The sequence below is a fragment of the Nakaseomyces glabratus genome, chromosome M, assembly GCF_010111755.1.
Source record: "Nakaseomyces glabratus chromosome M, complete sequence".
Lineage (NCBI taxonomy): Eukaryota > Fungi > Ascomycota > Saccharomycetes > Saccharomycetales > Saccharomycetaceae > Nakaseomyces > Nakaseomyces glabratus.
Genome location: NC_088963.1, coordinates 195,579 through 213,114, shown reverse-complemented (window position 1 = coordinate 213,114; position 17,536 = coordinate 195,579). Strand labels below are relative to the sequence as shown.

Genomic DNA, 17,536 nt, shown 5'->3' with positions numbered 1-17,536 from the left:
TAGATTTTCAGATCTTGTATTTAAGCCATTGCCTCTACAGCATGCTCTGTGGGTGAAATCATCGTTGCTCCTCGCTCCTTTCCGTGGAATCTTCCTCAACTCATAGCTGCTAGAAGAAAGAGAAAATCACTTTCTTTCTTTTTTCTTTGGGGATAATACGATCTGAGAGGACAGCACGTACAACTTATCGAGCAAAAAAGGGAAATATTCCGTGGACTTGCAGCTGCGGCCATTTTAGTCAGGAAAAACTTACCCACGGCCGGTCTGTGCTAATGTAATACACTCTGATCTATGTCCTGGGTTTGCCAACATGTAAACGAAGGCTAATCGTGTTCCGGTAGTCCCGCTGCTCTTCTGTGTGGCAGTGGTACGGTGGAGGTAGAGGTCCCTGCCTTTGATTCTTCCAAACAGAGTTGGGCTACTTTAGGGGTCCCTTTCTCCCACGGTGTTTCTCTTGCTTCTTTGCAGTCCTATTACGCGAAGGAAAGCCCGCGATTTCTACTCATCCTTTCCCACCGAGTCCTGGAGGTGGTATGGCGGGGGGGGCGTTACGGGGAAGCCACTCACGGGCTTCTTGTGTTGCAACGTTTAGCGACCTCTTAAGAGAGAGAGACTCTTGTGCAGCTGTTTTACAGTAGCCCTTCATAATGGTTTTGAAAAGTTCCGTGGAACTAAGGATTTCCATGCGCTACTTTGAAAAACGGGAGGAACAGATATGATTTACGAGTTCTCCAAAAATAACATCACTTCTCCGCGTAGAAAATACCGCATGAAAACGTCCCTCGATTTATCAAGCCAATAGTGAGCACTTCTAGCGGGCTGATCTGAGGATATCAAATTTTTGATGTTGATAGTTTCCCACTTCCACAGTACCACAGAACCACAGAACCACTTCCACGGAAAGGATTAATCCGGTGAGAGATGCCGTACGTGGAGATAGAAACCACTGTGAACCCCAAGGAAGGCTGATTTTTTAGTCACGTGAACAAAAAATAACAAGGAACACTTTTCTTACATCTCTCATTCCGTGGATTGTAAACCTGGTTTAAAATAGACTCACATGGTAACTGGCACCGGGATGTGTCATTTCAATTGACATATTCTCTGTGATTCAGTTCATTCTTGAGGCATACACCGTGGGGGGTCGGTCAATTAATTGGGCTTTTACACAATAAGATAACGGGGCTTGGAAATAAATGTAGTTCCACGGTGTTTCTGCATTGTACGTGAGAAACCTTACGGACTTGGAGCATATCTACATAAGATTTTAACAATTAAATAAAGAGGACGGTGGGGGTTGAACTAGCGATATTAATAACTGTGTATTTACAACTTTGCGTAGAGAATGCGCTACTATAGAATACTTCTAATGGTATTTAACGATAAGATCATAAAACTTGTATCGGAAGGGGGGGCCTAGCCCAGCTTCAGGTTCAAAGAACTGTTGGAAACAGCGATATCGTTGTCTTCTAAGTTGAGACCAAAGCTGTTGTTGTCAATATCGGGGGAGTCAAACAAAGGATTCTCTGATATTTGCAGGTCCAATTCTCTGTCGTTATCCATTGGCGTTCCGTTATTCTCAGGGACGTCTTCTACTTTAACCTGATCACTATCATTATTAACATTGATCTCATCGATTGGATCCTCCTCGGGTAATATAAACGCATCTGCAAGTGGCCTCTTCTTGTACGTTGTAGATATCTTACCAGTTGGTGGTAATCTTAACCTTGATCCCATCTTGGTCTTGACCGGCAATTCGTCATCTTCCATGACCAACAGGTCATCATTGTCCTCCAATGGTTTAGTTTTTGGCTCCTCTTCTGTGACATCATCGTTGTCCTTTTCTGCCTCAGCTGTTACAACTTTGTTGATCTTCGGAATGGCAGACTTCGTCTTCTCATAGGACTGTGTCAGTAGTGACAGCACGATAGGAGAAAATCTATCTGATTGAAGGTCTTTCTTGCTGACTTTTTCATACACAATATCTTTGATTTCTTCAGCTTGAAGTTTCATAACTTGTTCCTTCGTCTCGCTATCTGTAGCTTGGAATTGAAAGCTCAATAGCGAAATAGGAACCGAGTTGCTTAAGATACCAAACTCCTGTTCAAGACCCAGCTCTCTGAAACCAAAGAAATCTTCACCATTGAGATTGGATGCAAAATCACCAGTTACAAAACTTTGGCTCTCATCTTCGAAATTTCTTTCAGATAAATCCTGTAAGGTAGGGCGCAATAGATCTTTCAAGAAGTTTTCCAACTTAGCCTTGACATCCTTGAGCTTTTTAGTCTTTTTCTCGAATTCAGACTCCATATAACTGTATAAATCATCTGGTTTATTGATACCATTTTCAAGAAGAACTGCCTCAAGCATCTCTTCCGGTTTCATACGATTGACTGAGTTGGTTTCTTTGTGAATCTTTAACGATCTCGTTAGATTGGAAAGATAGTTTCCAGCTATCTCTGTCAGAATATCTATAGCAGTAGGTTGAGTAGTTTCGAACCCGTTGGACATCGCAATCTTAGAGACATTTTTGTGCATGACTTTCCACATTACGTTCTTGTCATGTTTGTAATCATGGTTATGTAATTGCGAGATAGGGTCAATATCAATATCATCATTTACTTTCTCGTAACGGTATTGATGTGCATTTAAGATTTGTCCGGGATTAGCTTTGTTGAATTGAGTCGAGTACGGATTTTGCAGCATACGAATTAAAGATATCTTGTGACAAATATGCCTGATTTCTTGTATTAAGGAAATATTGCTGTTAACTTTGGGAGTTAAGCCTTTGCCGACATTATCTAATAGAGCACTTTTCTTTGTCATACCCAACTCTAAGATACGGTTAACTGCATCCTCTTCATTTTGGTCTAGCATCTGTTGATCTTGGCCTCCATATGCGAATTCAGGTAAATAATTCATTGTATCATATTCTTTTAATAGCGTTGAGCTGTCTAGATCCATACCTTCATAAGTTTTCCCATATGCATCATTCCCTTCTTGGTTTTCACTAGGGTTTGTGGCACCCCCGATGGACGAGTAATCCTCCTGTTTTACTAGTGCAGTTCCAAACCCATTTTTCATGATAGAGTTCTGTTCCATTTTCAATCTGAACATTTCTAGCTCCTTTTGATCCTTGAACTCCTTGTATAACTGGAAAAAAGGCTTCATGCGTTCTGGATCCTTTAGAAGAGCATCTAATTCACTATTGAGCTGGCCCGTCTTGAAATATTCTGAACGTTTCAAACATATGTCTGCCCTTATATTTGCAGTTATACTTTTCCACACGGACAGTTCAACATCGTCTTTATCGTCATCTTTTTCAACAACGAAAGTTTGGGCTTCTTCATCCTCATCATCCTCCTCATCATCCTCTTCTTCATCTGCTGGTACCTCAGCTTCACCTTTATCTTCAGTTTCACCTTTATCTTCAGTTTCACCTTCTATAACTGTAGTTACTTGTGGTTGTTCAGTTTTAGAAGCATTACTATAAATTTTATCACCAGCATTTTCTTCCGAGCTTTCATTGATTTTTGAATCTTCCTCTATTTCGGTCTTACTTTCCGATGCCATCTTTTCTGATTGATCCTTAGTCTCTTCTTCAGTGTTATTATGACTTTGTGGCGTTAAATGCTTGTCATCATCCTTGCTAAAATTTGTTTCAGTTTCTATTATTTTATCATTTCCCTTGTCCTGAGACAAAGATTGGTCTGATTCCGGCATTACTTCCCCTTCTTTCTCTTCTCCTTCCCCCTTTTGTACTTCGATGTCCATTTTGTTAATGACTTTAGTAGTCTCCTCATTTGTATCAGTATTGGTGGCATTATTAGTAGCTGAGCTATCTTTTGCTAGTTTATGCGCTCCCATAGTTAACCCTTTTCTACCTGAACCTGCAACCTCTTCTTCTGCATCTTCTTTATCATCGTTGTCCTTATAGTCTTTATCTTTTTCCAATTCTTCCAGCTCTCTCTCTACATCAGCTCTATTTCTTATCGTGATGTTTGGAATTAGAGGAATTAGTTGTAGTGATTTTTTTTGCATCGCGATGGCGTGAGCTCTCAAAAAGTGAGAAGGATCAGAATTGTAAGTAAGGCAGTTTTTCCATATAAGCATTATATCATCAACAAATTCTTGTTTAGAGTTGTATTGTAATGCCTTTAGTTTTTTTAGAACTGTATTTAGATCCATCGACTTCTTGATAACTAAATGATAGTTCGGGGCATCCTTTTTACTAACTTTATTAAGGAATGGAGTAGAATGTTCAGTATAATTTCTAAGTTCCATAACCACACGTTCACAAGCTTCGTAAAGTTCTTCTTGACCAATTCTTTCGTCAGATGTCCATTTTGATCTGTTTTTCCTGACTTCTGTTAGCAAATGCTTCAACTCATAATCTGAAATATTCAGCTTGTTTTTATTTGATTGTATCCTCGAAAGCAAATGCTTCAAAGATAAATTCTCAATACCAAGACCGGTGGGAAGGGTTTTTAGTTTTTTTGGAGAATTTCCCTCCTTATCCTTTTTAGATTCGTCATCATCGTCTTCTTCATCATCATCATCTCCTGTCACATCCCTGTTTCTCTGTCTTTTCGGTACTCGGATTGTGGCGTCGTCGTCGTCGTCATCGATTGAGCCTTTATTATCATCAGAATTATTTCCATTTAGATCAATAGTATCAGAATCGGTGGTTATTTTCTGATCACTTCTTTGAAGTTTTAATTTTTTGAGCATTGTTTCTCTATCATTTTCCAAAGAATGGAAGAATTTGTCAGAGTTCTCTAATATTTTCTCTTCGATGTCATTTGGATTAAGATACGTTGCAAGAGTATTCTTTGAAATTGTAATTTCTAGTGTTAAGCATTGAGTAGTAGAGTCTTTAAATGTACGATCAGACTCTACTACTTCCTCTGTAGCATTATCGTTACTTTCTGCCTCTTTGTTTGGTTCGTCATCCTCATCAAAGTCGTAGTCGTCATCTTCACCATCTTCATTAGCATCGGTACTGGTAAATAAGTTATCTTCCGTATTGGCATTTGTGGGACTCTCTCCTCCATATGACTCTACCTTATCAGTATTGTCAATACCTTCTTCAAGATAATCTGTTAGATTGTTTTCTATTCCAAACTGTGATAACACATATCTGACTTTCAAAGATAGATTCCCAACAAAGTATGCACCGTCAATTTGTTCTTTCAGAGCATCTAGATCAAGTTTTGAAAGATCCTCGTCATCGTACGATCTCGTAAATTCATCGTCGTCATTGATTGTATTGGTTTCAAAGTCGTCTTCTTTTTTTATGTGGGTGCTTTTCGGGCTCCCAGCTACCCCATCGGTAGTCTGTAGTTGTTCTTGATTCGCCTTGTCTTCAACGGTTTGATCTATCTTGACTTTTAGTCTTAGGTTACCAGACATAAAATCCGGCCAGATTTCACTGTTCAGCTCATTATGTTTCAGAATGTGATTTAAGACAATTAATTGCTGGTTGGTTAAGTAAGAATCGAATGTATGGTTCTCAAATAGTTTGTTTGTCAACTTCAGCAGGAAGTTTAAGTCATATATGTTCCCTATAGTCATTATGCATTAATTTTTTTGGGGGAGGATTCAGCTAATTTGTGAAAGATTCTGAGTTTAGTTTAGACAATTGATAGTGTTTTGTCAATTAACTCTAAGCACAAGTTTCCCAGTTTGATTGGGTACTGGGTCGTTCTTATTTGAATCGCGCTTGTGCTATCAAAAATAAAAACAGAATGTGATCGAAGAAATCCTTAATAAGTCCAGAGATAGCTTTGAGAATAACTATAGTTCGCTTATCTATATTTCCACAAGATGGAGATCTCAGTTAGGTTTTTTCTTCTCTTGAGTGTGATAATTGCACCGTCTATTTTGTTTCCTTAAATTTTTGTCGACTATGACTGAAAAAGTAAGCCAATTAGGAAATATACCAGTAGAAAAGCGCACAAACTTAAATTAACTGACTTTTTAGCACTGTATATTTGATTTTATCCTATTGAGCAGTCAAATTAACAAAAATCTTGTTCATTGTTCGCCGCAAAAGGCCAAGCTATAGCATATTATGATCATTTTGTCAACTCTTTGCAATCTCTAATCTTTGGCATATCGCTACCGGAAGAAAAATAAGAGTATTCGTCCATAGGCATACATTGCATAACAAGTATATAGTAGTATCTTAACAATGATCATTAAATTGTTATTATGGCTTTTATTATCAGATATAAAAATGATAAGAGTATCAATTTTGTTATTCCTCAGCATTGATGGGCATGCTATTGAGGGTATAAGTCTTTCATTTCTTGAGTATTTTACGTGTTTTGAGAATTGTTGTGTCTGTTTATTGTTTTGGTGGTATGTGGCATGATCTTGTTATATCTAGTCCAGGTTTGACAAGGCATTCAACATTGACGGATGATATATATTTATATAGTGCTCAAGAAGTGTAAATATCTATTAAGTATGCATCTTGTATCACTTCAAGGTGGCCCTGTGTTTCTCATTTTTACTTGAATTGAGCTTGTTTACTTCAGTATCTAATGCTGTAATGTAAAATTGTCTAATTCTCCACATTCTTATAATTGTCTGAGGTTTTAACAAGGTACGGGGGACAAATACCCAAAACAAAATATAAGAATCAAATCTATGTGAGTTATGCGAACCTTGAATCACCACGGTGGTATAACATGTAACACCGACATCGTGATGACTCCCAAAAAGTGATCAGGTAGATAGAGGAATATAAAGACATTTATTCAATCTTCATTGATATTTTTGTACCATATCTATAGGAACGATAATGTCATAATGGTATTGCTATGATATATCCTAATACCCGCCTTCTCAGTTGTCCCAGTTGCTATTCAGTTTATAGGGAATAAACAATAAATTCAAAATCAAGCTCAGCTTAACAAATTGAACAGGAATAAACTCTAGATTTGCTCATACCAGTCTCAAAGTTGACATTCAACACTACTCTCAATCTGCAACAGGCATCGTCTTAAGAAGATCCCCATCGCATATTCTCAATGGATCAACTTTTTCTTTTTTTTTCTTTTTCAAAGAAACCCGTTTCCTATTGATTAACGCTTTTAGCTTGCCTACGTTTGTTTCATAGCAACTTTAGGAAACTTTTCTTTCTTTTTTTTTTCCTTCGAAGGCTCTACGCAGCAGTACAATACTAACAGTAACTGCTGAACTGGGTCTAAAGTGGGGATTATTAAGCTTATCAGCATTATCTGTAACAGTAGGTTGTTATCTGCAGTTATAAATTACTTGGGTTCACTGCATTTTTGGTGCTGATAAAAGTGGGCATAGCACAATCGTGTTTTACTTGTTCAGCAGCAGTGCTAGTTGAAGTTTTTAATGCTTATGTGCAAAGGCGTATTCCACATCTATTAGTAAATCTAAGCGTGGACGTGCTTTAATTTCAAAGATGAGTACTACGCCTCTATTTTGAAGCTCTTGCTAAGTGGATATAATTATTATATGCCCGAACTTGCGAACCGGCATTACATAATGAAACAGATTACCTGTTTTGTTATCAAGCAAAAATGCCGCTTTCAAGTTGGCAGGATCCAATTTGACGTTGTATTTTTTTTTCCAAGTATCACACTAAGATAACAGTTTATTCTTTGTATCAAAGGACAATGTAGATAGTATAGATTGCTAAATAGTTGAATTAAGCATAACCTGGAACTGCTTTTTTTTTTAAATTTTTTTTGCAAGATGCGCATGCTGAGCTACTATCAAGTCTTCGAGCAGCCAAATGATCTTTGATGCTATCGAAACCACATACGGGTGCAACCCTTGGCATGTGGCTATCTTCAGTGTTTGCGACATCTAAAATCTACAAAGCGTCATCTCTGCAAAAAAAATTGATAGTCTTCATGCTGGATGACAAAAAGAAACAGTTCCACAAGGGCAAAAGAGGGGAGGTGATTCAGTCTCTTGCAAATGCTACACCGCTGTCTCAGCTTGCGCTATGTCCCCGGGGATCACCATGTTTCTTGGTTGCTGCTCGCTTGATCCCCCTTCTCCTCGCAACCCGTTAACGGGTTGCTTCTTTATAGCAAAGCTAGTAAAGCATATCGTGCAGCTATCCCACAGATATTTCTTTTTTTTTCTTCTTCTTCTTCTTTCATTTCGGTGCTCCTTTGTTTTCATAGCCAGCATCTACTTGTTCGGTGCTTCTTGTCAACAGTTCTCTGCATTTTCTCTGCAAGCCGCAACAGGAAGGTGGGGGGGGGCATGATGCCCTTCTATTTCCCTGGAGTGCAACAGACAACTGTTAACAACGTATGTTGCGTCCTTCAACATTCTAGGAGCCGTCAAGCTTCCTACAGTTCCCGGGATGTTCGATGTTCGTATCCCTATTTTTTGCTACCCCTCCCTTTCCCTCTTGACTAGGTGATGAGACAAGACAAGGAACGGAGAGGAACCAGTGAAAATGACGCACAGTTCTAGCCCTTCCATTTTTCCCACATCCCCTGTCAAATTAGAAACTTTGGTGCTATTTCCTTCTACGCCTTATTACAGTTTCATGTAGCACAGGGAAGCTCGTCTCTTCGAAATTGAATTTCACCGAACGATTCCTTTTTTATTTTTTGTGTGTGTTTTGCACAATTATTCTATTCTGCCACGTCTTCTCCACAGATTCTGCAGTACAAACGGAACAATTCGAATATTTCTTTTTATTTTTATTTTTTTTGTTTTTCCTTCCATTGCTTCCACAAATGTAGCTTCTTCCCTTGGGGAGCTGCAGAATTTGTCTGAGTCTTCCCAGCTCTTCCCAGCTCTTCCCAGCTCTTCAGAGACACTCACCCCCCTCCCCTCGCCCTCGTTCCCACAGCACTCTCTGACCATCTTGCGATTGAATTACCAATTCTTCCTAAAAGGAAAAACCCTTTCTGGTACTTTTTCTCAATTTAAAATTGAGATATTTTTCTTTTTTTTCTTTTCCTTCTACTGCAGTTTCTTAGGATACTCGCCAAAAGGATGGAATATCTTATTTGTAATTCTCTTCCACAGCTCTTCCAAAGAGTATTTCTCTACATTACTTTCTCTGCAACTGCCCTTCGCATTCATTTGTTTTTGTCAATTTTTTTCATTTGGGTTTATCCTCTTACTCTATTCGTTGTCGTTCTCCGAACGTTAAGTACCCACATAAATCCGGTCCTCAGAACGATAACTTTGATATGGAGGACCCTTGCCAACGGTTCTCAAGACCGTCATTCACATATATATCCAACATTTTTTTTTAGCTTCCCTTTGATTCAATAAAAAATTTCTTTAGCCATTTTCAAATCAATCTTTTATTTTTTCTGATTTCATAATTGATCTACACTTCTTCAAAGCCATAGTCATAACAATTTAAAAACCATACCATATTATAGCTCTCTCAAGAAAATTCCTAAGTAATCTGGAATCACCTTCCCCCCCCTCTATATATAGTCACTATATGAACTAAAAAGAGCACAAATCCTTTCAAGAACTTATTGACAAACGCTTATATCCTCGAAGGTAATCATTTCCCATTAGAATAACATCAAGAAAAAGAGTACTAATACACATCGTACTCCCCCCCACAAATAACGCCCTCAATCTATATTATGACTGTCTCAAATGACAGCTCGGTATCAGATAGGTACAATATGAATAACTCTACCAGCACAAGTAATGTCAGCAGCTCAAATAGCACCGGCAGCAGCAACAGCAGCGGCCACACACAGACCACCGGCAGCGACAACAAGTGGCCCATGGACATCGAGTCCGCCTTTGTCGAAGCTCTGGGCCTCATCATCAAGAATGGTACTTCGAAGATTAAAATCAGAGACCGTAACTACGGCCGTAACGAGCTCATATCAATGTACATATGGTACAGAATAGGTAAATACAGAACAAAGAAGCAGATCTCCTCCCACATCCAGGTCTGGAAGAAATCCCTGCTAACAAAGAAAAAGACCGGCACTTTAACAAACAGCAACGAAATATACGTCCTCGACCTGATAGAAAACGGGCCACAACAGACTGATGAGTCGACCAGATATTTTTACACATTCTTCGAAAGCATCATCTCCACTATAATGGGCAATTACCCGGCTTTTGCAATTACCCATAGACCTGTGCTCTGCCCGCCAAACTCCACTTTACCCTTGCCCTTGCCCACAGGCCAGCAGTGGTTTTACGCGCCACAGGAGGGTTACTACTACCAGAATCAGAACTCGAACTCGATTAACTACGCAGGTCATCAAATGACGCCCAACAATGGCGGTAACCAGAACCAAATGGATTACATGGCCAATGACCGAAATAACATAGAAATTAATAATATGAAGCTGAAGTCTGGCAGCGGTATGCCCATGAATACATTTAATCAGCGGCAACAAAATGTACAACAATTGCCATATCCAATGATTTCCACCCAACAAGGCCAAAATAGTCACCAATTCCTGTATCATAATGGGTCTAATGTGGATCATAAAGTACCCATGTCTAACACAGGAAATAGTGCCAATTTTAATGGGAACATCAGCTCCCCACAGTTCAACAACTCTTCAAATACTCCTGGGGTAAACAACATGCATTCTAATGGAAGTGGATTCGGAATGCTGTATCAATACCAGCAGTACCCAAACCAAAGCTATTATATGCAGCAATCTTCACTTCCAATACCTCCCTCCATAGTCCAGAACTCATACACGAATAACAACACAACCAATATAACTACCACTCCTATGTCTCTACCAAATGTGATGTCTCAATTTGGCCAAAATGGTCAATCAAAGACTACAAACAACCTGCCGCCTCCCATCCGCCAACCAGATATACTAAATAAGGAAAACAAGCCTTTGGTTAAAAATGAAGAGATCAACCCATACAATGAAAAGAAAGAGGTGCAAGGTATTCAGTCCAACTGAGAGAGATGTAGGAATGCTACATTTTTATTTTTTCTGCAGAAATGTTTTGCTGAATTGTTTTACCTCATTACAATAATTTACTCCGCAACTGTTATTTTACTAATTCTTACTTTGCATCTATGGCAATACCCAGTCAAGCCTCCCCCTTTTTTATGTATAAACTTACCAGCTTAGCCATTATTGGAAATGACTAATTTGCTGTCATATATGCACACGCATGTGTATAAGAGGAACCACAATTTATTTTTTTTTATCTCAGTTGACTTATCGCAATAACACTGTGACAATAGAAACATATTCTCTAATCTACATTGTCTAGGGAAGTTCGATTTTAAACCCATTTTAACTCACTGCATACATAATTACAGATTCCTCATAATAAACTTTTTTTTCCTGACTTGATTTTGTAATACATTTTGGTTTAATTTACTATGACATATCTAACACACAAGTTGTACCACTACCAGCAACGACTTTGAGTTGATCTCATAGTTGTTAGTTGCAATATTCACTTCCTTTTTATATCAGCTCTAAATTATAAATTGAATATTTAATTTGTACTTAAATCTTCTGTATCAAGCGTTCAAAGAATAACGTACTTTTAAAGAAATATCAATGAGAGATATTCTTGGATGGAGAATATTTTTTTTTTTTTTTTTGGCTAATGTAAAGAATGTAAATCATTGATAAACATTTATCCCTGTATTATATTACCGTCAATGCTCATCACTATATTGAACTACTGGTAGCGTAAGCAAATGCAATATCCAGAATGTGATTTACCACGTGAAAAACAAATAAGACATCCAACGGTGCAAAGAACCGCAACTATAATAAACACTTGTAGCTCCCATTATGCCCAAACGAGATGGGGGGGGAATCAATAAGTATTTCCATATTTTACTCGTTGTACTAAATGAAGACATCATGTCGGTATTAAATCAGACACCCGGCCTGCTGCTCACATAATAGTTTTTCCGTAAAAATTTTTCCTTTCCTCGCTCTGGACAGTTTTTCCGACGAGATTGCACGCGGGAATCTTCACAACGAACACCTAAAATACTTAGTGAACTTCCCTTCCTACGCTACAGCAGGATACAATACCCGTACGTCAGTTCCCCAAAGGAACAATAGAGAAGCAAGGCCTACTGCCCAGCTGCACGGAACAAGTTGTGCTTTCTTTCTTTTGTTCTTCGATGTGAGAAACAATAATCCATGTCACATGACTTGGCTTTGCGTAATAATGGAATAAAAACAGAAAGTGGGCAAAGTAGTGTACTGAGTTGCTGGGTTATCGGGTATGAGAAGATGTGTAATAATGTATTTTTATTGTATAAAATAGCTAACACGACCAGCAAATCTATAGTCTTGAACAAAAATGTGATCACATAAATTTTATACCCATATCCTGACTCCTTCCTTAGGAATGAGATACCTTATCTTCCAGATAAACAGTTGGCCGTTGCTTGCAACGTTTACACAGTTTTCATTTTGAACTCGCCCAAGAAGAGTAAATTACGTGAATTTAAGGGTCCCCCCCACTATGATAATCAATTGAATCATTTAATTTTTTTTCACAAGTTTTTTTTTTGAACTCATCGCAATGATTAGCTCTGTAGTTAAAATAGTCATATAAAAAGCAGGGCTCCTAAATCAAGGCTATATCTTGTTCTTTAACCTAGTGTAGCTGTAGGGCAGAAGATATATTACGCCATGCTAAAGTTTCTCAGAACCAATAGGTACTACCACCTATTGTCCGGGACAAAGCTATCCCAGAAGATAATTGAGCAATGTCGCAATGAGATAGACACCATTAGGAAGAACCATAAGTTTTTGCCCACTTTGAAGATTCTACAAGTCGGCAATCGGTTGGACTCATCTGCCTATGTGAACATGAAATTGAAGAAATCCGAACAAAGTGGCGTGAAGTGCATTGTAGAAAAACTGCCGGAGTCAATTACTGAGTTTGAGCTGTTGAGCAAGATAGAAGCCATAAACAACGATACCTCCATACATGGACTGCTGATCCAATTGCCTTTACCAAAGCACTTGGATGAGACCACAATTACTAGCTCTGTCTCTGTTGACAAAGACGTTGACGGGTTCCACATATACAACGCTGGTGAACTCACTAAGAAAAACGGTCATCCAAAGTTCATTCCATGCACCCCCAACGGGTGTATAGAGCTTTTGAAGGAACATAATATTACTATTGCGGGGAAGAATGCCGTTGTTATCGGAAGGTCTAGCATTGTTGGAACTCCAATAACCTCTTTATTGAAAAATTTGGACGCTACTGTAACTCAATGTCATAGCAAGACCGTTAATTTACCAGAAATAGTCAAAACAGCAGATATTGTAATCGCAGCTTGTGGACAAGCAAATATGATCAAGGGTGAATGGCTAAAAGAAGGGGCAGTTGTTATTGATGTCGGCATCAACCATGTACCGGATAACACGAAGAAATCTGGGCATAGGTTGGTTGGTGACGTCGATTTTGACTCCGCATCAAAGAAAGCCTCATACATTACTCCGGTTCCAGGTGGTGTTGGCCAGATGACTGTCGCTATGCTAGTTTCGAATGTTGTCCTGGCCGCCAAGCGTAGTTTGGCCAATTTTGAAAAAGTGCCAGAAATAAAACCATTACCTCTAAAATTAGAAAAACCTGTCCCATCTGATTTTGAAATCTCGAAGTCTCAAGAACCAAAACATATTGATAACTTAGCTAAGGAATTAGGGATATTTCAAGATGAACTAGAACTCCATGGCCATTACAAGGGTAAAATATCTACATCAATACTAGATAGACTTGAGTCCAAGAAGAATGGTAGATATGTTCTTGTTGCTGGTATCACACCTACTCCTTTGGGTGAAGGTAAATCAACAACAACAATGGGTTTGGTACAGGCCTTGACCGGCCATCTGGGCAAACCATCCATTGCTAATGTGCGTCAGCCATCAATGGGACCCACATTTGGTGTAAAAGGTGGAGCTGCTGGAGGCGGATATGCTCAAGTCATACCAATGGATCAATTTAATCTGCACTTAACTGGTGATATCCATGCAGTTGGTGTTGCAAACAATCTTTTGGCTGCTGCAATCGATACTAGGATGCTACACGAATCTACAATAAAGAATGATGCCAAATTTTATGACAAACTTGTTCCAAAAAAGAATGGTATCAGATCTTTTTCTCCTGCTATGACTAGAAGGTTAGAGAGACTTGGAATCAACAAAACTAATCCTGATGAACTTACAGCAGAGGAGATAAATAAGTTCGTGAGACTAAATATTAACCCTGATACTATCAACATAAAAAGAGTTGTTGATGTGAACGATAGAATGCTACGTAAAATTACAATTGGTCAAGCTGCTACCGAAAAAGGACGGACTAGAGAAACTGGTTTTGACATTACTGTTGCCTCGGAACTAATGGCAATCTTAGCTCTAAGCACTAGTTTACAAGACATGAAGCGTAGAGTTTCCAAGTTGGTGGTTGCTAGCGACATAAACGGCAAACCTGTTACTGTCGATGATATTGGTTGCTCTGGTGCAATAGTAGCTTTAATGACCGATACGATCAAACCAAACCTCATGCAGACACTTGAAGGCTCCCCAGTGCTTGTTCACGCAGGTCCATTTGCCAATATCTCAATTGGTGCATCTTCTGTTATGGCAGATAAGATTGCCTTAAAATTGATGGGTACATGTTTAGACTCTCAAGAACCAGGTTACGTTGTTACCGAAGCAGGGTTTGATTTTTCCATGGGCGGAGAACGCTTCTTTAATATTAAATGCCGGTCATCAGGATTAGTCCCGGACACTGTCGTTTTAGTTGCAACTGTTAGAGCTATTAAGTCTCACGGAGGTGCTCCGGACGTCAAGCCAGGCCAAGCGCTTCCACAAGAGTATATAGAGGAGAACATTGAATTTGTAAAGAAAGGTGTCGCTAACTTAGTTAAACAAATTGAGAATGTTAAGAAATTCGGAGTCCCAGTTGTTGTTGCAATCAACAAATTTTCCACTGACACTGAAAATGAAACTAAAGCTATAGAAGAATCATGTAAAGCCGCTGGTGCAAACAATGTGGTTGTCTCTAATCATTGGGAAGAAGGTGGAAAAGGTGCTATTGATCTAGCCAATGCTGTTGTTCAATCTTGTGAGGAACCCAAATCATTCCAGTTCCTATATGACACAGATTTGCCTATAAAAGAGAAGCTAGAAACTATCGTTAAAGAGATGTATGGTGGTGCTGGAATCGAACTATCTGAAAAAGCCCAAAAACAGATTGCATTATACACAGAGCAAGGTTTTGATAAATTGCCAATTTGCATTGCTAAAACCCAATATTCATTATCACATGATCCAAAACTGAAGGGTGTTCCACAAGACTTCATAGTCCCTATTAGAGATATCAGGGCATCTATTGGTGCAGGCTATCTATATGCGTTAGCAGCTGAAATACAAACAATCCCAGGCTTATCCGTCCATGCAGGATACTTAAATGTGGAGGTTGATGACAAGGGTAACATTAATGGTCTATTTTAGACTAAGATAGTGATTTTAAGGTGTAGTAATTAGAGATTTAACCCATATATATTAAGAATATTTAAAACTTTATAAAGAACAATTCATATTCGATTACCATGAAATAGCTTCAGTAATAGTTCCTGTAAACATAATGGACATCAATACCATTTTCAAACACTTTCCCAATTTCTTCCAGTGATAGTCCCTTGACTTCAGGATACCAGAAATACACAAAAAACCATGCCATCACACTAAATAATGCAAAGAATAACATTGTGTCTTCTGTACCGATCTTATTCATCACAGATAGGTAAGATGCTGTAATAACAAAATTTGTTAACCAGTTAGTACATGATATACATGATGCTCCGAACGACCTTCTATTCAGTGGCAGGAATTCTACTGAACTCCAGGGTATGGTGCCCATGGCAGAAGCATATGCTGCCACAAATATAGATACTGCAAATAATAATACAACAACATTTTCATGTTGAAACCCAATTGTAGACAGTAACAACCCAACAGTCATAATCCAAATTGTATTTAGAAGCATCGAACGTCTCCCAACAAGGTCAACGAGATAGACAGCTAAAAAGGTGAATAAAAAGTTAGTAAATGCAATTGACATTGCTGGAAGTAGCGGGTTATGAGAGTTTAATTTCGAAAATATTAGCGGAGCGTAATACATAAACGCGTTGAAACCAGTAATTTGCTGGAAAAACATAAGAACGCAACCGATTAACAATGCTCTCTTTGTCCTAGGCTCCATTCTGTGATGAACTGTCTTATTAGAATGATTTGTTCCAGAAGGTTCATTCATTAGAGAGTGTAATGATCTCAAGTTTGCTACCGAACCGTAATCAGCAGAATTGATTGTAACTCGAGAGGAACGCACCGATAATGGAACCATCAGCGAAGTTTGCTCATCTTGGTAATGTTTGAGCTTGCTTAGATTGATGACTAGTTCATTGAATTTGAGGTTTATCTGACCAGGAGACGCAGTCGGATAGATCATACGCAAGGCTGCTTTAGCGCTATCATATTTAGACATAGATACCAACCAACGAGGAGATTCAGGTATGAAGTCTAACATGGATAAAAATATTATAGCAGGCACGGCTGACAATCCAAATAAAATTCTCCAAGAGCCATTCACGTCGTAAAGCTCATAAGCGAATATGTAAGACAAGAACTGCCCACCAGTAACAGCAATGGAATTCAGTGCTAATATTTGACCTCTAATTTTGGCAGGTGATATCTCACAGAGGTACACCGGAGTACATTGCGCGGCAGTACCCACTGCGATCCCCACAACAAACCTACCGAATACCAGCAGTACTAAGTTGCTGGCCAAGGCCATCCACAGTGCGGCGACTATAAATAATACGCAAAAGATCGCCAGAGTTATCCTCCTGCCATACTTGTCAGCCAGCGGAGACCCCAGCAGGGATCCCACAAAGCAACCAAGGCATGTTATGGAGGTGATCAGCTCTTTATCCCAATCAGAAATGGTAGCTCTGCCAAGGTCCTGTGGCTTTAAACTGAGCAATACCCCCGAGATGACACCTGTATCGTAACCAAATAGTAATCCACCCACTGTGGAGCTGCCAAAAAGGGCGACTGTCTTCCAAGTCATGGGGTATGTGGTGTTATCAACATCATTAGTAGTCAACGAAGTAACCTGCGTATACGTCGAATACAGATCGGAATACACATCTATTTCTTCCTCCTGGTCTAGCCCATTCTCATTATTGCTATTCTCATCAACCATACTGATCTTACTACTCTCTTGTAATGACCTTGACTCTGTTATCTGTGCTATCAACAGTATGGCTGTTAGTTATAAGTCTCATCACATTTTTGTCAACTCAGCGATGATCCCAGTTGCAAGTGCAGCAAGAAATGTAGCGTGACTAGCACATACAAGGTATTGTAGAGAGCACTGCAAAGACATCATATATACAAGATTAACGAGCAGTCCTATACCAGTTACTGGAAACAGGATATGCTATCATGCATTGTGGATAATGGGGAAGTTCTACTGTATTTACATCAGGTTGTCCTTAGAGACACGCAGA

At 39.0% G+C, this 17,536-nt stretch overlaps 4 protein-coding genes across 4 annotated transcripts; 2 read left to right on the top strand and 2 right to left on the bottom strand.

Annotated features, from left to right (window-relative positions):
• Positions 1 to 1,416: 1,416 nt before the first annotated feature.
• On the bottom strand, positions 1,417 to 5,574 carry SPT7 (SAGA histone acetyltransferase complex subunit SPT7; the record flags this gene model as incomplete). Its single annotated transcript, XM_449420.1, has 1 exon — positions 1,417 to 5,574. One exon carries the CDS (start codon positions 5,572 to 5,574, stop codon positions 1,417 to 1,419), a length of 4,158 nt encoding a protein of 1,385 aa, XP_449420.1.
• A 4,046-nt stretch (positions 5,575 to 9,620) lies between these two features.
• On the top strand, positions 9,621 to 10,928 carry TEC1 (Tec1p; the record flags this gene model as incomplete). The annotated part of the gene is made up of 1 exon (XM_449419.1): positions 9,621 to 10,928. The coding sequence occupies one exon, from the start codon at positions 9,621 to 9,623 to the stop codon at positions 10,926 to 10,928; it is 1,308 nt and encodes a 435-aa protein (XP_449419.1).
• A 1,713-nt stretch (positions 10,929 to 12,641) lies between these two features.
• MIS1 (trifunctional formate-tetrahydrofolate ligase/methenyltetrahydrofolate cyclohydrolase/methylenetetrahydrofolate dehydrogenase MIS1) lies at positions 12,642 to 15,476 on the top strand (the record flags this gene model as incomplete). The annotated part of the gene is made up of 1 exon (XM_449418.1): positions 12,642 to 15,476. One exon carries the CDS (start codon positions 12,642 to 12,644, stop codon positions 15,474 to 15,476), a length of 2,835 nt encoding a protein of 944 aa, XP_449418.1.
• Positions 15,477 to 15,585: 109 nt separating this feature from the next.
• CIN10 (Cin10p) lies at positions 15,586 to 17,229 on the bottom strand (the record flags this gene model as incomplete). Its single annotated transcript, XM_449417.1, has 1 exon — positions 15,586 to 17,229. The coding sequence occupies one exon, from the start codon at positions 17,227 to 17,229 to the stop codon at positions 15,586 to 15,588; it is 1,644 nt and encodes a 547-aa protein (XP_449417.1).
• Between the last annotated feature and the right edge of the window lie 307 nt (positions 17,230 to 17,536).